The sequence below is a fragment of the Poromitra crassiceps genome (assembly GCF_964638095.1).
Source record: "Poromitra crassiceps genome assembly, chromosome: 17".
Classification (NCBI taxonomy): Eukaryota; Metazoa; Chordata; class Actinopteri; order Beryciformes; family Melamphaidae; genus Poromitra; species Poromitra crassiceps.
Window position 1 is genome coordinate 1,385,058 of NC_139635.1, and position 23,175 is coordinate 1,408,232.

The 23,175-nt window shown below is 44.3% G+C and overlaps 1 protein-coding gene across 1 annotated transcript; it reads right to left on the reverse strand.

The window, feature by feature from the left end:
* Nucleotides 1-1,336: 1,336 nt before the first annotated feature.
* LOC310791998 (zinc finger Y-chromosomal protein 1-like) lies at nucleotides 1,337-22,398 on the reverse strand (the record flags this gene model as incomplete). The annotated part of the gene is made up of 3 exons (XM_083653680.1): nucleotides 1,337-2,429; nucleotides 11,780-12,106; nucleotides 22,112-22,398. 3 exons carry the CDS (start codon nucleotides 22,396-22,398, stop codon nucleotides 1,337-1,339), a joined length of 1,707 nt encoding a protein of 568 aa, XP_083509806.1.
* Nucleotides 22,399-23,175: the final 777 nt, after the last annotated feature.

Genomic DNA, 23,175 nt, shown 5'->3' on the forward strand with positions numbered 1-23,175 from the left:
AGTTATTCCGATTCTGATTATGCTTGTAGGTGATGGTAATACAGGTACTATAAGTATTGTGGTACATATTTGCAGGTATTCGTGCAAGAACTCGGTGTACATGTACAGTGTTCAGTAGATTTCTTTCCCTCCCTCCTTCCTGTTTTAGAAGACAAATATACAGATTACCAAAATAGTTCCATCAGTACGATTATGTCCCAGATAATCATACCGCGATATAAATTCAGCTATGTATATTAAAATTAAAGATAGCCAGTAGCCACCCATACATATGTCATTCACCATCTGTAAATAGCTCCATTGAACTCCTCACCCCTAAAAATGTAGGTTTGGCCACTGGAATCTTGATTCTAGGTTATCTAGAAGGCGAGATATTGAGAAACTAGTGTTCGAAGGTCGCAATTTAAAAAATCTGACATCTGAGAAAATGGAATCATATATTTTCTGACATGTTAAGCTCTAAGGGTTTCAAAAATATAGTTTTCATAATCATATTCACAATCATTTCATAATTGAACGAAATTATACAAGGAACCACACTAACTCTACCTCCTGAGCCATAGCCACCCCGACTAATCTCCTGATTTCATAGGGAGACAACCACTCAAATGGGTGTTTCACAGTTTCTGTAATATGTCTAGACTTATGATGTGTTGTGGTACCTGGTACCTGGTACCAACCCAGCGCAAGCTGGTGAGGACCGCATGTATACAGTCAATGGGCTCCACTCGCTTTGCCACTGGAAATGCATGGAACCCAAGAAGACATACGTGCCCAAATTTCAGTCCACTTGGTGCAAGACCTTCCAGTTTCTAACCGCTAGCCACATCAGTCAACCGTTGCAAGCTTTGACATTTGCCTCCTGTCTCACTCGTATTTTTTGTGATGTAAATTTTAGATGTTGACTTTTGGTCACATCTTTTGTATATTTTGTATGTTCATTTTATTTGATTAGTATTTATTTTACTGTGAGATGAATTTAAGACTACCGGTAATTAAAAGTCATTTAGCCTACTTTACCTCCTTGTATTTATTCTATTAATTTGGGGTTATGGGGCGGGGAGACCTTGAGGGTAGGCCACTTACCAATAGCTACCCCAGAAAATGTCCTTTTTCACAGCTCAATGTTGGCAGGTATCCATGAGACACATGAGGCACCACTCGAAAGCTGAGAAATTCTGCTTTATATGAGTTTTTAGATCATATTGATAGGATTAGTGCTTCAAAAGTAAATAGCTATTTTTTGCAGTGGGTGTCCATATAATTGTATTCTTTGCTCTCGCGGGCCACATAAAATGAGGTGCCGAGCCACATCGGGCGTTGAGTTTGACACGTCTTAGTGTATTTCAGTGGACGCCACAGGGTCAAACCCAGCGGCGGGTTCAGAGTCCAGAGACCCCAGGCTGTCTTCCTGTCTGTGGGACAGAGCGGACACACAAATCAGTCCGTCCTCCTCTTCGTCGTCGAACAGACTGGGCGGGGTCTCTTCGGCGGGCTCCGCCCCCACGGCGTGCACGCGCTTCAGGTGCTGCTGCAGGTTCCCGTGGCGGTTAAAGGCAGCGGGGCAGAGCTGGCAGGCGTGCGGCTTCTCCCCCGTGTGGATGATGGAGTGTCTCTCCAGGTTCGACTTGCACTTCTTGTCTTGTCCGCAGACCTGGCAGACGAAGCTCTCGGCCATCTTGGCTCCGTTGGCGTGCACCACCTCTCTGTGTCTCTTCAGGTGGCTGAGGCGCCTGAAGCGGCGCTCGCAGAACTGGCACGCGTGAGGCCTAGCGCCCGTGTGGGTCAACGCGTGACTGTCCAGCAGAGACTTGAACTTAAATGCCTGGCCGCAATCCTTGCACACAAACACTTTCGGCGTGGCCTGGTCCTTCCTGTGGAAGACCGTCTGCGGCGCCTCCTCTCTTTTCAGCTTGAAGTGCACGAGTATCTGGTGCTGCTTGAGGCGCGCGGCGCGCTGGAAGCCGCGCGGACACATGCCGCAGCGGTGAGGCTGGTCTCCGGTGTGCGTGCGGGAATGGGCCGCCAGAAGAAGGTCAGACTTCAGCCGTTTCCCGCACACGGTGCATACGAAGGGCTTGTCCTCCTGGGGTGTGTTTCCACCCTTTGCCCCGGGGACATGCACCAGGAGCCGGTGGCGTTTGAGCTGGTATGGACGGGAAAACTTGCGGCCGCAGAGGTCGCAGAGGTGCGGCCGTTCTCCGGTGTGCGTTTGGAAGTGAGTGGCAAGCTGAGACCTGCATCTAAACTCTCTCCCACACAGATCACACAGCAGAGAGCTGGGCTCAGGCAGCCCCTCAGCCCCCTCCATGTGGATGATCTGCCTGTGGCGCTCCAGGTCATTGGTCCTCATGTAGGCCTTGGGGCAGAGATCACAGGGGTGGGGCTTCACTCCTGTGTGGATGACTTCGTGCGTTTTAAGTCTGGACCTGCAGGGAGATAGGATTTGTAAGAACTGGTTCAATTTAAGATCATGCATCCCTGGGGCGTCTGGGTAGTGTAGCAGTACCACCACAGAGACCCGGGTTCACCTCCCGGCAGTGGTACCTCCGGCTTGGTCAGACACTCCTACAGACACAATTGGCCGGGGGGGAAGCAAGTCTACAACTCTTCCCACATCAGCAGAGGGGGTGGAGCAACAACTGGGGTAGCAGGGGGAATTGCACAAGGAAAATGTAAGAAAAATCCTTGAAAAAAAGTTGTGTGTGTGTTTATATATATATATATACACACACAACCTTTACATGTACTGTGTATATGTGTATATATATATATATATATCAAAAGTAGAGCACTCGTGCACATCCAGAGCGGGAGGTGCTGGTCACAGCAAGAAAAATTACACTGAATAAGAAATAAACAAACACTAGACTAAGAGTCCAGCGGACCGCACAAACTCCTCAGAATTGGACCAACTTTTCACGTGGCATTTATTTGCAACAGCTCACAGGTACAACGCGTTTCGCATTCGCAGATGCTTCATCAGGTTCATTCATGAAAATGAGTGATCATACACACCTTTGTAGGGCCGTGTGATAGAACGGCCCGCCTCTGAACGCATATATCAATCAGTCAATCAGTTCTAAAAGGAACAGGACAGAGTCTTGAACGGTGCACAATCTCTACCAGTGTTAAAGGCATCTAGATTACAAAAGATCATATTTTATACCAGCGATCCTCAAAGTCCGGACTCCGGTCCGCATCCGGACCCAGACGCCATCCTATCCGGACCGAGCCCTATAACCTACAAATCACTGAATAGTTACATTTTCACGGAGCATTTCTATTTTAACCGGCACATGCTTTCCTAGCCTTTACGGTACTGGTTTATCTGTCAGGAAGCTCACAGACCAATGCATGCGCTGTAAATCATCACACGTGATGCTACTCAGCCAATCAACAAGCGAATCGATTCTGCCTGCTGCTGCTGCGGGAGAGTTGACACACGGCGGAGGAGAGGTGAGACTCAGAGAAATGCGAGAGAAGTATTTCACATCGCGTGCTCAAAAGAAACGAGTAGACCGCGAAAACAAAGCTTTAGTTTTAATCCAGAGCAGGCAGACTCATGTTCATTCATTGGTCTCACGAGCAGTTCAAAACCAGTATCTCTCGTGAAGTGTGATGCGATCCTGACCAGCTGTCTATGGAAGTGCCACACATGAGCACACACACACTCAAATCCAGGGCGCACACACACCGGCATGCAAAGTTTGCATTGCGAGCGACCGATAGATAGAAAGACAGACAGACAGAGTGGGAGCTCACTTCTATCAAGAGAAAAGGAGGTTTGTTGGCTGAGAGCCTGACTGATAAAATGTGAAATGGAGTTAAGAAAAGGAAGACAAGGGGGAACTTATTTTTCTAAAATTAAAGCACTTTATTTTAAGATGCAAATTTTTCCAAAGCACTCTGTTGTGTTATTTCTAAATGCAGCCATTATTTTACTTGAAATGAGAAAAGAACACGTATTTATTATTAGTGTAGGCTAGTTATTTATAATTAATCCAGTTAAATATGAAAACTGTAAATAAACATTATTGATGTTTATTTTGATTTAACAGTCAGTCATTGACTACATACAGACGTTGTACCATTAGGCTACTGCAATCATTGAAGTAGCCTAAGTTCAATGGGACTGAATCATAACGCAAGCTCAATGTTCCGGACCTTCGCTTGAGGACATTTTGGACCTCTTAGAATTTTAATTGAGTGCCCCTGTTTTATACATACACATTATTGTAAAAAAACAAGTTAAGACATACTAATAATAAAGATTGAAGACTAATGCTTCGAAGTTGTCTTAGATATATAAATTCACACAATGATAAGAGATGAGAGGTCTAAAGTGAGGAGAAAACATCCACACCAGGGAGTCAGTCAAAATACAATACATGTTAAGCCATAAAGTAGGCTATAATAGAAAAGTAAAAAGCATTTCAATATATATGTGTGGACCAATAAATGTATACATATATATTAAAAGAGATATATATGTGGACCATCAAATATATATATATATGCATATAGAAAAAATAGATAAATACACCGCCCACGTTATAAGAAAGAATTTAATTCTAAGCTCTCATTCAAACCATGAGGCTCCATTGAGTTCAACGTGAAAATCCAATAGGACTCTCTCTGTAACAAGAGTTTTTTCATGTCCCCCCCTCTAGATGGGAGGGAGACTCTCTCAATGCCAACAAATTTAAGGGTGGCCGCTGAGCCATGGCCTTGATCTTTATAGTGCCTTGCTATGGCGTAATCCATATTGCCATTCCTGATGGCTGCTTTATGTTCTGCTATGCGCAACTTTAAATTGCGTTTAGTCTGACCAACATAAACCATGCCGCAAGGACACTTCAATAAATAAATAACGTGGGTGGTGTTACAATTAATAATACTTTTTATTTTATACTCCTGTCCGGTCTGAGGATGAAAAAATACCTTTGTGTTAGTGGTATTGGAACAGTGTGTGCATCTTCCACAGCGAAAATTGCCACAGACCCTTATCAAGCCAACTGGAGCTGCTCGGCGCTCTATACATGGACCTGACTACAGAGTCCCTTATGTTGTTACCTCTTTTGAAACAGAACCTAGGTGGAAGACTAAAAATATTTTCTAAGAGGGGATCACATTTAACACATTGAGTGCCAGCGACGCCATATGGCGTCATTAGAAATTTACCGTAGAGTGCCAGCGACGCCAAATGGCGTCAATAACTCGAAATAGTTTTTTTGACGGGGGGGTGTCCATCTCAGCTTCTTACATCGCCTCTTACAATATGAGAGCTATTGAATGTGTCTAACCTATTTTACAGAACCCTTAGGTGGCGACAGCGCACTCCAGATGAGAGAACGTGGAGTGAAACACACAGAAGAAGTCATTGGGGAAAAGGAAATCGCATCGCATCCGTCCGTATGCAGCTGCTTCATTGAAGCATAACGTTTAGCTGTGCCCCTGCAGCAGCCAATCTGCTATCACAATTGAGCACCTCGGTGTCCGCTGCAACAGCCCATTCAGCATGATCAGCCGTGGATTTGTTATTATTCTCAACTGGAAGCATGGGAGTTGGTACACGCGGCTGTAAAAAAGCTGGATCTAGCGGACTTTTTCAGTGCTTCACACGCAGAGCAAACAGCAGAGCCGACTCAGCCGAGCAGAGAGACACTCCTCCCACAACGGGGGGGGGGAGGAGGAGGGGGGGAGGTGGGGCACGCAGAGCAGCATACACTTCACCCAGACAGACCCAGACATCAGAAAATTAGCTTCAGAGTCAGTGATGTGCTTGAAATGTTTAATTTCACAAAAGGCTCATTATCTCAGCTCGTAGAAAAAAAGGGGTGTTTTTGCTTCAATCAAGCTATCTTCTCCGGCTCATAACTAAAGAACGGAAAATGGGATCAATAAACTTTTTTTTGCAGGTGATAGAAGAGAGTCTCATGGTTATTTGTGCGTGTTCAGTGTTTACATAGTAATTATTAAAGAAATTATATGACTGTTTTAAAATGCATTGCGGCCTATGTGGCACAGCAAGCAACCTTTTGCCCAAGGGCCGTGGCACTCAAAGTGTTAAGTACATTCCAGTGTTTATAAATTATACTTTTAATGGCTTGAGAAGAAATATTATATTCAGAAACAAAAGTAATTCTATTGGCTTGTGGTTCCTTATTGCAGGAATTGAGAAGGGACTCCCTTTGTACAAGGTTGGTCCTATTTCTGGCTGTACATATGGTAGATTCTCTGTAACCCCTCTGTTTGAAACGAGCGTGCATCTCATCCGACTTTGACTCAAAGTCAATGGGATCACTGCAAATACGCTTAAGTCGTAAAAATTGTCCATATCAGTCAATCAGTTCTAAAATTATTAGTATGTCTTAACTTGTTTTTTTACAATAATGTGTATGTATAAAATATGATCTTTTGTAATCTAGATGCCTTTAACACTGGTAGAGATTGTGCACCGTTCAAGACTCTGTCCTGTTCCTTTTAGAACTGATTGACTGATTGATTTATGTGTTCAGAGGCGGGCCGTTCTATCACACGGCCCTACAAAGGTGTGTGTGATCACTCATTTTCATGAATGAACCTGATGAAGCATCTGCGAATGCGAAACGCGTTGTACCTGTGAGCTGTTGCAAATAAATGCCACGTGAAAAGTTGGTCCAAGTCTGAGGAGTTTGTGCGGTCCGCTGGACTCTTAGTCTAGTGTTTGTTTATTTCTTATTCAATATATATATATATATATATATATATATATATATATATATATATAGGGCTTGCTTGAAATTAACTTTTTTTTTTATCAATATGGCTTCTAGATTTTAAAGTTACGAGCCAATCCACTAGCCTTTTTTTTCTTGAAATAAACCAGTGCCACTAGCTTAATTTAAGCCAAAAAGGTTCATGACGTCTGACCAGGGGCGTATGCAGAAATTGAATTATAGGTGGGCCTGGATCAAATTGGGTGGGCCTGGATAGGAAGGGGTGCAGATGCCCGGCCAAAGGCCGGGCCCACTCGGGTGGCCGGCCGAAGGCCGGCCGCCCGAAAAATTTGACGTGTTATTTTACTAAAAATAATGCGTTTGACCATCATTTCAAGTAGAATTATACCACCCAAGCAAGAATATTTCAAGTGTTTCAAGTGCTTTACTGAAATATTTGGACCATATAATGATAATACAATTATCTCAACCTTAAAAGGTTACATATAGGTGCCAAATGTTGCATACATGAATGCTTATACTTGTGTGTATACTGTTACTTTATACAGAAATTAGAACCACTGATCCATATACTGCTGTGAGTTTAAAAAATAACAACACTGAGGCTGCTTCAAGTTTGAACAAGACGCCCTCTGGTTTATTTATCCACAGAGAGAACAAAATTCCTAGATGTCATGAAGTTGTCATGCATTAGACTCTGGAGATGATGTGCCCTGCGTTTTTACAAAAGTAACAAAACCATTGGCTAGCAATGCAGCAGCAAGTTTGCCTCTAGAAAACAACCAATTAAAAAAAAAAAAAAAAAAAATTGGGGGTGGGCCAGGGCAAGAAGTGGGTGGGCGTGTGCCTACCCAGGCCCACCCGTAGATACGCCCCTGCGTCTGACTTAGTTTTACAGTATTAGATATTTCATGTGAAAAGACGTTATTTTCGGCCTACCGATATTGTCGGCCGATATTAGCATAAAAAAATCGATATCGGAAAATATCGGTATCGGTTTTCATGCCGATATACTGTATATATATATATATATATATATTTTTTTTTTAATACAGGGGGAGTCTCACTGAGAGCAATGCTCTTTTTCAGGAGTGCCCTGTTCACATTCACACACACATTCATACCTGGAAGCTGACCAGTACAACCACAGTCTGATCTGTTGGCCACTGAGCAGCTCCACTGGAGCGGTTGGGGTTAAGGGCCTTCCTCCCGCGGATTGAACCGATGACCTTCTGGTCACAAGCTCGCTTCTCTAACACTTACAACTTTAACACAACATGCATATTATATATTAAACTCTTCAGCTACATTAAGCTACATTATGTAACTTGTTACGTGAAATTTTGGTGGAAAAAAAGCCCGCTTATATCGGTATCGGTTGATATCGGTATCGGAAATTAAAAGTTGGACATTATCGGATATCGGTAAAAAAGCCAATATCAAACATCCCTAGCTAATAGCTAAGAGTTAGCCTGTCGCAAATAGACACTGGAGGTTTTATTTGGGGTAAAGCACGAGGAGAGTATTTATATGGATATCTCTGGGAAGTGCTTTGACGATGGGATGTTCCCAAGCTCCTCTCCTCGTAGCTGTTGTATAAGGATATACAGAAGAGACAGGCAGCTGGATAACGTTAGGGCTGGGCGATATGACCTCTAAAGAATATCACAATGTTTTTTGGCTATATCGCGATACACAATATATATCTCGATATTTTTGAAATCTCTCATAAATGCTCAATTTAACCCTTCAGGGTTCATACACATTTTGACCAATGGATTTCCATGCCTTTTCCATAAGTTCTTAACCTGTATTTTATGCACACCTGGGGTAAAAAAAAAGAAAGAAAGAAAGGGCAGATGTAGTGAGCAAAGATGGATGATTTAATATTCCATAGCTCTGACCTAAGCAAATCTGACATCACTGTGAACACAAACAACACTTCTGATATAATATGATTGTTTTAGTAAAGTGTATCACTCAATAGTCAATACAAAAAATAATGGCTTTTATAGAACCGAAAGCCTAGCTGCTTAGTCTGCAGATAAAACATAAAAAAAAAATGTAGACTCTTATTGGCTATACGCCATCATATCTGTGTCGTTTCACTTTTGACTGAAAAATGATGCCTCTAGTCTAGATTAAAGAAAATACACGTATGTGATGTTGACTTTTATGTAGGCTATGTGCGCATTCGTTTTCCTTATAGATCATGACTGCCCTGCAGCTAGCTACGTTAGCTTGCATGTAATGTTAGCGTTAGTTGCTTTTGGAGACACAAATCCTGGACGTTTCATTTTGAGTAATGCATGAGGTTCTCTATGGTTTACGCCAGCTCTGGGAGTATGAAGTGCTTTAAATGCCGGGATTTTGGTCACAACAAGCTTGTGGAGCGCTGCCCTGCAACTAGGTAGCCTAACCAGCTAGCTAACGTTAGCCCCGTTAGCCCCCATCACAACAGCTAACGTTAACGCCAAACAAATCCGCTGTCTCCTCCCCACGTTTGCTTTAGCGTAACGCCAGCTCAGACTTTCCCCTAATCTCAGAAACCTTGCGGGACATGTATTGCAAATTGCAATAGTGGTTGTTTTGTTATAATTTGAAACTGTCAACAGCCACAGTGGAGGCGGCCATGTTTCGCCAACTGCTTGGGTTGGTGGGGACGCGTGATTTCGAATCGCACATAGGTTAAGGACGAGGTCTGACGCGGTTTGACGTGTTTGACGTATCCATGTGATTCCCCCTCCCTTCCCGAGTGTGACTTGAGCTCTCCCTTGAGAGGGAGAGCTGACAAGAGGAAACGTGAAGCGAGTCATGCCGGCGGCTTAAGTTATAAGCAATGCGTGACAATTATACTCGAATGTTCGCGATATAGTCATTTCTACATCTCACGTGGCACATCGATACATCGAGTATATTCGATATATCGGCCAGCCCTAGATAACGTTAGTTAGAAAAACGACCCGACTGAGAGACAGCAAAACTGGGCTGCCCAGTTAGTGAATGCAAGTTGACACGTAGCCAAAGCTTCAGTTAGATTTCATCTGTTAAACCAACATTTGTTCCAAAATGAATTAAATTATAATGTAACCGAGCGTTTTGACTTCTTTATAGTGTTGTTATGAATGAAAGACACAGAGACCGCTTCGAGTTGGGAGCTGCTGCCATTCATTTACTTGGTCAGGGGCGAGAGAGATACACAGAGCAAGAGTGAACCACACTCACTTCCCTTTCCGGACATCAAAATAAGAGTACACATTAACAGAATATTATTATTATTATTATTATTATTATTTGGATAATAATTTCCCCCTGTATGATGGTTTGTTGCCCAGATCACCCCGGAGTCTGGCTGCTAGGAGCTATCTCCGATGACGAAATTCAGATTTCCGTACAGGCGTCATTTTGATAAACTGACCTCGTAGTGGGAATCTACATGGCGAGACAAAAATTATTAGAACTTAAAGTGCCATATTTACAGAGCTAGAGAGGATTGACTACACAACAAACTGTTGCAATATAAGTTATAAATCAGAAAGACTACATACACTATTGCCTAAGTGACGTCACCACGAGCTTCCACGAGTTATGTAGTTTTTATACGAAACTAACCCCTACGTTTCAGGTTGACGACAAACTACGACTTCCTTTACATGCAAAGTTATGTTTTAAATTGACAAAATGTACGTTGGTACCCCGTGGCACAATTCAAACGGGATCAAAAAAGTAACGTTATTCTCCGTTCACTGCCATTCAGATTTTTTTCAGCGCTGGTACAGGGAGAAAGCAGGAAGTGACTTTGGCTCTCTATTGTCTTGTCTGTGTGTTCTGTGTATTTATGATCACACACAAAAACATTGCAACGTGGATCTATTACTTTATTTAATTGCCATTATTGTGAAGGTTCTAACCAGAAGTTTGTTTTATTCTGGCTCACTTGACACTGCTCAGAGTTGCGGTGCTGACATTTGCGGCTTCAGTCTGCACGTGAATTGTTATTACAAAAGGTGTGCATAAATGTAGAATCAAAGGCCAGAACGCAACAACAGCTTGCAGTCATAAACACACAGGTGTCATGTCATGGTTGTGTCAGTCTAACCCTAACACCTTCAAATAAAGTGTTAGTTAGACAGTAACCAAGGTAGGGATGGGCATTTCTAGCAAAAACACTATTCGAAATTCGCTGGCTAAAGTCGACTTTTAATCGAAATTCGGAAAAAAAAAAAAAAAAAAAAAAAAAAATTGTGAGTGAAAGGTTGCATTGTCTCCCCTGATTGATTCTAAGTCTAAGGCTTTATTAATTAATAGAAAAAGCTTCTGCTGTGGATTTTTAGCTCAAACAAGCATTGCACCACTGAAGTAAAGAACATGTTACATGACATTGACATTTTCGAAAATAAAAAACAGTTTTGACAATCATGAGTGGTTCATTAAATATTTAGTAGGCTCAGGTCTGAGTGCCAAAGTCACCCCCTCTCCCTCTTCATGGGATTTCATCCGCCATTCATTTTTCCATAAACCTTGCTTAAAATGCTTATAAAAATAGTTTTACTTGCTCAAACCAAGCGATTCGACTATACTTAGAATCAGGGGAGACAATGCAACAATTCACTCACACAATTTTTTTTTCTTTTTTTTTTTACATTTTTTTTTTTTAATTTCGACTTTCAATAATAAAAGTCGACCTTGATAATAACAACGATTATTCGAAAATTCTAAATTCGATGCCCATCCCTAAACCAAGGCAAATGATTGATTTTTGTTTCTACTTTTTGATTGTTCTTTTTTTCTTTTATTTTTTACTGTTGATTTTCTGTTCTTTGTCTATTTTGTTGTTCTTCTTTCCTTCTTGTTTCTGTTGTATTGTCTGCTTTGTACGGATTATTGTTATTTGGCTTTCTGAGATAGAGACCCTGAATAAGCCCTTTCAGGGTTTCTCGTCTCTCTAACTGCACTTTACTTTCTTGTTTGCATTTTTTATCCGTTTTATACTTATATGATGAGTTGGGGGGTTTATGTTTAAGAAAGAAACAGTTAATGAGAAAAGAAGCATGGACCTGCAGCTGAAGGTCTTTCCACACACGTGGCACAGCCAGGCGCGGTCGTGGGCGCGCCGCCTCTCGAGCCGGTCCACGCCGTGCGGGTGGAGTCGGTCCAGGTGGTGCTGCAGGTTGTCGCGGCGGTTGAAGCGTAGGGAGCAGAGGGGACAGTTGTACGGTTTCTGCCCCGTGTGGGTGAAGGAGTGGCGGGCCAGGCTCGATCTGCACTTCATGACCTTCCCACAGACGTCACAGACGGAGCTCTCGGTGGTCTCGAGCTGCGGTTCACAGGGAGCGCCCGGACACTCGGGCGGAGTGGGAGTTGGGGGCGCTCTGGCTGCGGCACTATGGGCGACGTCAGGATGGACAGAATGAGACTGGAGAGAGTCGGGATCTGGAGGGAGAGAAGAGAGTCTGTAGGTGGGTTTCCAGTTTTTACGCTTGGGGGAGGTGGAAAAATTGGTGTATTGATAAAATGTAAATGCCACTATGTGCACTAAGTGGAAATGGATTAACCGAATCTTCTGTTGTCTCTCGGTTACCAAACCCTCGTTTAACCAAACTCCATTCAAAAACCATGCAGTTTTAAACGGAGGAAGACTGCGGGATAACAGGCGGCTCACGTTGAGAATTGACGTTTTACTCACTTAAACTAACTGATATGCCGGATTGAAGAGTGGCGCTGGTAATCCATTTCATGTACCTCTGTATAATCAATACATTTTAATACTGTAAATATTTTCCATAGCGCTTGAACAACAACGGCACGCATGCATGTTGGTGTGGCAGTCAGCAATGTGCTCACCGAGCTTTCAATGTTTTCCTCCTGGATGTTTTCTCTTTACCTCACATTTATTCAGAGAACACAGGGTTAACTTCCCTCTTTTGAGGGGTTGACTGGTGTTTTTTCACATCAATTGGTTGCATCTCCACTTCACAAACTCCTAATATTGGCAGAACAGTAGTGGATGGAAACAGTCACGATTTCTCATTTTATGATAAGCCCTTTTCCCGGTTTTGAGAAACCTGCTAGCTGGAGTATTCCGAAAGAAACCACGACACTGTAGCATGTATACATCTTATCCTGTTTTCTGACTGCCGCTGACTACCTGCGCAACAGAAAAATACAATAGCCAGACGGCAAGGAAAGGGTCTCACTTCGAGGAAATGGAGTCTTATCTTTCGGTGATGAAAGAATTAAATATATTTGGCAGTAAAGTTTAGATGTGAGAAAGCATCGCCATGCTGACCTATTCAATACAGACTACAGGACGAAGGTGTTGTGACTAAGATGAAAGAAAGAAGCAGCAGCAGCGCGCAAACGAAGACAGCCCACCGTGAAGAGAGAATCCCAAAAAAGGTGAATGATGTCACACACTCGATATGAGCGAGCTGCAACATCACAAATAGCATGTAGTATAGAGTACTGCAGTATAGTGTACTGCAGTATAGGTATAGAGTACTGCAGTATATACTGCAGTATAGAGTACTGCAGTATAGTGTACTGCAGTATAGGTATAGAGTACTGCAGTATATACTGCAGTATAGAGTACTGCAGGGATGACGCATTTTTGTAGTCTGAAGGCGGAAGTCCCGGACATGTTGGACCCGACTTTTGAAACTGTTTCTGAAAATCGCGTAAAAAAAACGCATTTACGTTTCAAAAGTCATAAAAGTTATTCACGTTTGTGAAGATTATCCTACTGAACACAAATTACCACTCCCATAAACTTTTGTTAACCACAGACCTTATTTTAAGTGAAATCCCCATTCTAAAATCCCATTCACTTTTCCCCTGAAGATCCAACATGCTACTTCCGGACTCATTCCTGCAGTGCTCTTTTAACACCTTAAGTGCCATAGCCGAAATAATTCGTCTTACATAATCCAACGCTTAAGTGCCAGAGCCGAGTTTACTCGTCTTAGATCTTTTTCAGTGGTTTCCACTAGCTGGCGCCCTTGGGCAATATGTGAATGTGGATCCGACCTCTCCCGCTGCCCCGGAAGTACTCTAACAAAGATTTCTATATAGGGAAGGCGGGCTCTTTGATCAGCGGGTTGTGTAGGTAAGATTGAGCGAGTAGACAGAGACAGAATTACATAGCGATTTATATATAGAGAATTTCAGCAATTTAGCAATTTAGAGTCAGATTTAGAGCGAGTTGGTTAGCGTAGTTGATTTAGTTGTTAGTACAGTAGTAGTGTTTAGTATAGTCTTTATAAAGACTTTGTTTAGATAGATAGTTAGCGGTAGTTACAGTTAGTGTTCATTGTAGTTAGCTTAGCACATTTAGCGTTAGCGTCAGTTCATTTTAGTATTTAGCCTTTATTCTAGTTCAGTTTATTCTAGTTCAGTTTGATCGAGTTGGTAGCCGGTAGATTAGCCTTATTTCAGTTCAGTTTGAGCTAGTCGTAGCAGTAGTTTTATTTCAGTTCAGTTTTAGCTAGTCGTAGCAGTAGTTTTATTTCAGTTTAGTTGGGAGCGGGTGGCGTGTTTGTGCCATGCCGGCCAAACGCAAGCGGTCTTCGGCGGCTGCACGCAAGCGATCGGCCGATCAGAGATCACTGCTTGATTTCTTTTCCGTCCGAAACGAGCTTGTGCCGGAGACCGATTCCGAGGTCTCGGATGATGAACGGGGTGAGCCTCTGCATGTCGCGGCTGCGGCTGCAGGGCTCACGACTGAGTCCGAGTCGAGTGACCTCCAGTCTTCTCCAGACGCGGAGGATTCTGAGGAGGAGTGGGCCCCGTCGAGGAGCGAAGCTCCAGAGAGCAGTGGTAAGACGATGTTTGAGATGACTTGTGTAACTTGTGGAAATGTAATTACTATGACTATACAAAAGCCAGCAGTCAGTCAATTCATTTTACTTTTATTTCAGACTCTGAACAGTCTGAAGATGAGCCTGAGGCAGCCAGCTGTAGCGGTACTGGTGCTGCAGCCTCTGGTGCCAGGAAAATGGGTAAGAGCACACCTCAGAATCAGGTTTATTTTCACATCACAGGTTCCAGCCAGCATTCAGTACCACACATATAAAAAACACTATTTTATGGTAATTATGTATTTCTATAATTTGCAGATTGTGGCAGTGGAGCTGGAAGAGGGAAACGGCCTGCAGGTCCAGGCTGGAGTGGAGTTGACTGGGAGCCAACCCACATCCCCTTCACAGCTGAACCGGGTCATCATAGTGGTGGTGCTGCTGAACCAGTTGACTTTTTCCAGCTCTTCCTGGACGATGAGCTGCTGCAGGCTATTGTTGTCCAAACTAACTTGTATGCACACCAGTGCATCAGTCAGGTGAGCGAGGCTCTGCCACATTCGAGGCTTGGGAGGTGGAAGGACACTGATGTGGCAGAACTCAAGAGCTTCTTGGGACTATACTTCCTCACTGGGATCGTCCAGAAGCCTAAACTGGCCATGTACTGGACCACAAATGAACTGACTGCTACCCCCCACTTCCCCAGAACCATGTCTCGCAACCGCTTTCAGCTCCTGACACGATTCCTCCATTTCAGTGACAATTTTGATGTTGATGGTGCAGACAAGTTGTTCAAGGTCCGGCCAGTTCTGAACGACCTGTTAGCAAAGTTCAGAGACATGTTCACACCGAGTCAAAACATTAGCATTGATGAGGGGATGCTCCTGTGGCGTGGGCGGTTGGCCTTCAAAGTCTACAACCCACAAAAACCAACAAAGTATGGGATAAAGTCCTACATCCTCTGTGACTCCCAGACAGGTTACTGTTACAACATGAAGCCGTACTGTGGTGAGCGGTCCACCCTAGGCGAGACGGTGGAGTTCCTCCTCGGGGACTTGGCAGGGCAGGGGTACCATTTGTACATGGACAACTATTACAACTCTGTTGGAATGTGTGCACAGCTGCTGGAGTGTCAGACACATGTCTGTGGCACTCTGAGGAAGAACAGAGGCGAGCCACCTGCTACCATGGTCACCAACCACACCGTGAAGCTGGGGGAAACGGTCATGCGCCACAATGGTGGCACCATGGTTCTGGCCTGGCGAGATAAAAGAATCGTGAAAATGGTTTCCACGCTGCACGACGACACGATGGAGACGGTGCAGGTCAGGCAGAAAGGCAGCAGAGAGAGGGTCGCACACACAAAACCCAAGTGTGTGGCAGACTACAACAAGTACATGAATGGGGTCGACAGATTGGATCAGAACATTGCATACTATCCGTTTGCCAGGAAGACAGCCAGGTGGCCCTTCAAATTTGTCATGTACATGTTTCAGATCTCTTTTTATAACGCCTTTGTTCTGTACAAAGCTAAACACCCAGCTAAACGCCACAGAAAGTGTCAAACATTGCTGGATTTCATATTGAGTGTTGTCGGTGCATGGACCAGACCTGTGGTGGGGGGTGGCGGGGAGGAGGTGGGGGCTGGCGGGGAGGAGGTGGGGGCTGGCGGGGAGGAGGTGGGGGGTGGCGGGGAGGAGGTGGGGGCGGGGGGCAGTGACCAACCACCCCGGCGACCATACCTGGACCCTCAATGCAGGCTGGAGGTCAATCTAGCAGGCCATGTAAAGGTGCTCTTATGCTCGAGCAAAGCTCCGTGGGGGTGGGGCCCCGCGAGTCTCCGTAGTCACCGTGCAGACCTCGCGCTGGGGCAGATGCCATTATACTCAGAAAGTGATCAGCATGTATTGTACAATGGTGAGAACAGCCAGTGAAAAGTCGCAATGAAACGCTGTGCAGTACTGAGTGCGCTTTCACTCTCAAACGACCGCACATCAGCACATGAAGGACTCACCAAACTTGTTTTTACTGAAAGCCGTTTTTACTACTCAGCCCTGATATAGCCTACTACTCTGTGCTGCTTTTAATCTCTCTCAATAATGCTCTCAACACAACACATTTACTTGGTGAAATGACTAAAAACGAACAGTTGCAAATCTAAGTTTATAGCCTACCACATGGGTCAAGAAATGTGGCGAAAACACAGCTCAGTGTTCAGGGCTCAATGGTTCAAGTACGGCCATGTTTGGAGAGAAGTTCGCGCTGTTAGAAAAAAAATCAGGCAGAACGCGAGCGGCCGCTGGAGCTAGCGCTTAACCACGCCCAACAAATTTACATCATATGACGCGCCCGCCCCTCGCTCCACCCACGCGCCCTTCACGGCAGGGTGAGCATAATTCAGCCTTAATGGTCCTCATACCACCCACACTCAAAAAAGATACCCCAACGAGGAGGTGTAGCATGTGTGCAAAGAAAAAGGTTAGAAGAGAGTCACGCTACATGTGTGTCAAATGTGGGGTCTCATTACACAGGGGTAGCTGCTATGAGGAGTACCACTCAAACAAGAACCTTGCTCAGCGGAGCAGGCGCTGAGTAGGCATGGGTTGTAAAAAAAAAAAACCTGCCAGGGATTGTTTTTGCTCTTTGTTTGATTGTTTGCTAGCTAGCAGGAATACATAAAAAGTACCTGCTGATTTTCATGTAACTTTGTGGATGCGTGTAACATGGGCCAAGGAAGTACCCATTACATTTTGGAGCAGTTCTGGATTCGGTGTACGAGCCCAAACCGGTTTGATCACGAACTGAAAAAACCTATAAAAAAAAAAAACATGTAAAAAAAAAAAAAAGCTGAGTGACCTGTGGTCTGCTGTTGTTTTGTATTTATTTTGACATTTATTTATTTTATTATGGTATTATTCCTCCATTATTGAAAACAACTATTGTTCAGATGTCTGATGTCTCACTGATGCCAAAAATAAATGGTTAAAGTGACTGTTCTGGCTATTTGATTGAATTTCACAAAACTGCGATTATCTCAGCTTTCCTTCCCAGAGGCCAAAACCATGCTGTATTCAACGGCTAATATCTACATAACTACTAACTCTACAAACTAACTCTTTTAGACAGAGAAAGCACACATTCTATTAGTTCTTTTTAGATGATTGGTGTTCACGAAGTCGTAACAGAAAAGAATCCTCGCCGATTTTAAAATGAGCCAGAATCGTCAAAAACACCCCTGGCACAACTTACCCACAGGATTGAAAACATGGCTGGCACTCAATGTGTTAAGTAACCAGGATACTGGTATTCATCATGTATACAGGGATATGAATAAGCAGATTTCTCTGTGTTCCATGTAAACACGGTATTCCAAATAAAACCAGGATAACCTCATAACCGGGATACTCAAGTCAATGTAAATGCAGTCAATGATTTAAAGGCCCAATCCGTCAAAACTCACTATTACTGACGCCGGTGGCCGTTAGTGTAACTGCAGGCAGCGTGTGAACGAGCTGACGCGCGGGCACCATACTCGCACGCGCACAAGCAGTTGCCGGGCAACAGCAGAGCTGTTCGTTGCTTTGTAACGTTAACTCATAAAAGTCACTTGAAAACGGCAACCTGGACAATTTATCGGTCAGATCAGCCTCGAGATGCCCAGGAAGGATTCTGGATGAATTAGGGGACGTTATTGTGGCATGTTTGGTCGTGTTTTGGCTTGCGTTGGCTGCGGGCAAGTCGATACTCATGTTAGCAAAAGCCAGGAAATAGCCTGCTCCCCCTGTATGTACGGTAATGCCTGGAGTTGACCAAACTGAACAATCAAACAATGTTTCATAAGCATAACAGTAACGTTAGGCATATTTAGGACTGTTAAATTCATTATCCACACAAGACGGTAACGTTATTAGTGGGGCTGGTGGTAATTTCTATAAATGTAAATTAATATTAGTTAGCCGCGATTAGCATCAAGCTAACATTACTAGTATGTGCAGTCCCACTGCAGTCAGAGCCTGCTGGCTGCGGGAAGTGGACGGATACTCATGTTAGCACAAGCCAGGAAATAGCCTGCTCCCCCTGTATGTACGGTAGCCTACCGTCAAACAATGTACCGTAAGCATAACAGACAGTAGGCTAACGTTAGGCATATTTCCGACTGTTAGATTCATTATCAACACAAGACAGTAACGTTATTAGTGGGGCTGGTGGTAATTTCTATAAATATAGCTAAATCTATTAGTTAGCCGCGTATAGCATCAAGCTAACGAATCACCACCGCAGCTAAATGCAGTCAAACACCACCCACAAATGTTCCATGACCATAAGCATAACGGTAGTAACGTTAGGGTTGCATTACTTCACACAAGACGGTAATGTTAGCAGAGTTTCTGACCAGGTGGTCAGATACTTGTACTACGGAGTGACAGTAAAAATCTTGAATCTTGAAAATCCATTAGCAAGCAGCTAACGTTATCTGGTCAAAACCACATTACACTAGCTACAAGCAGCAAGTTCCCTTCATGAACCGAAAACACAGTCCTGACTCTAGTTTCCCCCCGATGTCGGTCACATTGCTGCTGTCTGGCCAGATGGGCTTCATTAGATAAATATTTATTTATTTAGTCTGGACTTTTTCTGGAGTCTGTGTTTGTTGTTTCCTTTAGCTAGCAGCTAGCGACGAGCGTAACGTTAAAAGCTACTTCAGCCATTTCCTGTTAGCGTCTAGGACAGGGGTGGGCAATTATTTTTCATGGGGGGCCACATGAGAAACCCAGATTGTTGCCGGGGCCGAACAAATATTGTCATGCCGTAACCCATGGATGGGTAACTTTGATGATAGAGAGGGCCACAAAAAATGTCCTCGCTACCAGGTTTTGCTGAGGGCCGAACGGTGCCAGCGTGAAAAATTTGGTGCATTTGAAGCCACATTTAGAGGAATAACTAATTTTAAATTTACAGTTGTGATGTCATTATTCAGTCTTAACCACCAATATTTCATCCTTTTCTCACTCACTCCTATGTCACCACCTGCGCTCAGGGCTTGAAATTAACTTTTTTGACCACCTGCCAATATGGCTGCTAGATTTTAAAGTTACCAGGCAATTAGAATTTCCACTAGCCAAAATGTTTTTCTTGAAATAAATCAGAATATGAGTGGGTTAATTTAAGCATAAGTATCAGTAAGTGGCCCGGGATGATCAAAGCCTGTGTTGAGGGTCACACGAACAAAAATGCAGTCTTGAAGCTAAATAAATCCAAAACCAATGAGTTAATTATTTAAATTTCTAATTCAATGTAGCCTTTTAGTCATAAAGATTATTGAAAGATATTCCATATTCCAGACTGAAATGCTATAACAGAAGTGGAGTATTGGCCAGAATGACATGAACATTTGGACACTTATTCAGCGGGTATCTTGCATGTTGCGTTCAGGTGCACTGTGTAAAAAAAAAAAAAAAAAAAAAAAAATTTTTTTTTTTTGCAATTCCATCGCGGGCCACACAGGTGGCGCCCGCGGGCCGCATCGGGCCGTAGTTTGCCGATGTATGGTCTAGGACAAGAGACAAGCTCGAGGTGAACGCGCGAGACGTCACATCCTCTAGCTGTGGCGGGAGATGCTATCCACTTCGAAACTGCGGTTTTCCATGTATCTTCTGAACGGCTGGTCGGAGAGAAACGCCCCTGGTCGCCATGTTTAAGTGACGTCAAGGCGCATTCACTCAGTGCCAATAATAAACACTTTGTGCACATTTATTTCTCACCAAAACCAACGGAATGGGCCTTTAAATGGTAAATAGACTTCATTTCTATAGCGCTTTTATCCAAAATGCCTTATAAATTTGCCCACATTCACACACACATTCATACGCCAATGGTGGCAAGCTACCCCGGAGGGTGCTGGTGGCAAGTGCAACCATCAAGGAGCGATTTGAGGAGTCTGGGATCAAACCTCTTTTATTCCAAAGCATTTGGTGGATGACTCACTCTACCTCCTGAGCCACAGCCTTTCATCCATGTTTTCTTCTTCTGAGCCAAACTGCACTAGTTGTAGATGCTTAGTCTCACCCCTTGTCCCGATTGGTTTAAAATGTAAATGTCTAGGCTTACGTTTGCCAATGATATCTTCTACTCCACCAATCAACATAGGTTTCAGTCTTTTGAACCACCAATCAACATGTTTTTTTTTTATGTGAAGAAATAGAGGGAAACCAAAACGAAGCAGCAACACAAAGCATAACCAAGACAGGGAAAAATCTCATTCTAAATAAAAACGCGCCCTGAAAAAAATATCCTGAGGTTCTGAGTTCACACACAAAATCTTTACTGCACCCCCCCCCCCCCCCCCCCTCCTTGGTAATAGTAATAGTAAATCTGCCTGGGTCCAGACCTTGGAATCCGCTCTCTCCACTGAGTTGAGTTTTGGCTGCTTCTGGTCTGCCATTGTGACATGCAACAACGATTTCTTCAGTCGTAAGAACGACTGGTCCAATGAGCGCAGAGGGGGACTAACGATTAGCCAATCAGGGTCAATAAACAGCAATGGGCAGGACTAACGCTGTTGTCAAGAGCGCTGAGGAGTAACAACAACACTGGCGGCACAGATGAGATAGACGCTGCTATCGAGGCTGGTTTGAAATTCGCCACTCTGCCTTGAAGGCATTTTATTCAAAGAGATTGTTGACTGGATTAACTAACGTTAGATTCAGGCTGATACGTTGGTCTCTTGTGATTGGTTAGGGAAAATGTAATTCCCCTGGAGGAATCCCGTCATAGAACTCACTATAGGTAAAAAAAAAAATAGGGTACTGAACTGGACTTCTCCTATTGGCTGGTTTTTGTGCCAGGTGATGTCACCACCTGTTGTACTCTAGATCAGGGGTGGCCAAACTTTTTTGGTTGTGGGCCGCATACAGAAAAATATAAGGAGTCGCGGGCCAAACAATATTAAGCGCGGCAGTTTTCGCGGCAAAATTTTTTTGACCAGAAAACCCTTGTGCCATCAAAAATGGCAATTAATTTCTACCTAAATAAATATATGACACATAGTTTTATTGATGTGCTCACCTATTACAATGGGTATTTCTGTATGTTTTCAAATTTTATTTTCCTGTGCCAACAGGTTAAGACCGAGATAATTTAACATAACAGTAGTATTAAACATTCATTCAGTATTAAAACTGTTTAAAAATAAATAGACCAGGTCAGGGTACTCAAGTATAACCTATTTTCAATGGTTTTAAATTGAAAAAACTAAATGGGGGCAATCCGTTTGTTTTTCTTTTTTTTCTTGGTGCTAAATTCATGGCGGGCCACTTAAAAACGGGCAGCGGGCCGTAGTTTGGCCACTCCTGCAGAGGGTGCATCACAGGGCACAAAGACCAGCCAATAGCAGAAGGTCAGTTCAGTACCCTACTTTTCACCACTAGGTGTCAGGCTTAACCACAGATTTAGGTGGGGTGAAGTGACTCTTTACACAGCGGGCAATGTCAGACTACAAGATGGAAATAAATGTAACGAGTTGTCTGATATCAGGCTAGCAAATGCATCCATTCTAAGACAAAGCAATGGCCGGGCCTGATCATCATCTACGCTCACCTCCATCTGGTGGAGTCCAGGTTGGATCGCTCCCCTCCTCCTCCTCCTCCTCCTCCCCCTCTTCCTCCTCTGGAGTGGGGGATGAGCGGCCGAGCGGGAGGTATGAAGAACAGACGGAGAGCCTGTGGAGGGGGATGTGCGGCAGGCGGGCTGTGCGGAGCGGAGTGTGGGACACAGGCGAGGGCGGAGAGGCACCAGGGGGCGCGCTGGATTCGCCCGTCCCGCTCTCCCGCTGTGTCTTGGGGCGGGAACCTGACCGTGCAGGGCGGGGGCGAGGTCGGGTGCATTTGGTGGAGGAGCGGAGCGTGGACGGGGTGCGTCTGGTGGAGGAGCGTAGTGCGGTCGGGGTGCGTCTGGTGGAGGAGCGTAGTGCGGTCGGGGTGCGTCTGGTGGAGGAGCGTAGTGCGGTCGGGGTGCGTCTGTTGAAGGAGCGGAGCACGGCCCGGGTGCGTTTGGCGGCGGGTCGGGACGTGCCGTCAGTCCTGTGGGTGGTGCAGTGCTGAAGCAGAGCACCTCCCTCCTGTCCGTCCGCTCTGACGGTGAAACACTGCAGCAACAAACCTGGAGGGACAGACAGAGAGAGAGACAGACAGAGAGAGTGACAGAGAGAGACAGACGGTTGCATTGGATGGAAAGGGGCAGAACTGTAGTCAACCAAAAACTAGAACGACCGCAACGCGGACTTATGCCTCCGCCATTAGTTCATTCTGGAGTCCAAATCGCCATTTGAGGCAAATTGGAAGAGATTCCGTCAAGGCGCTCCTGTGATGTTGCGTTACAGAGCTTGGAAATTGGGTGTGTGAGAGGTCACAGTGACCTTGAACTTTGACCACCAAAATGTAATCAGTTCATCCTTGAGTCCAAGTCGATGTTTGAGACAAGTTTGATTAAATTCCGTCAAGGCATTCCTGAGATATCGCATTAACAAGCTTGAAAATGGCGTTCGAGAGCTCACCTTGACCTTTGACCTTTGACCACCAAAATCTAATCAGATCATCCTTGAGTCTAAGGCGATGTTTGAGGCAACTTTGATGAAATTCCGTCAAGGCATTCGTGAGATATCG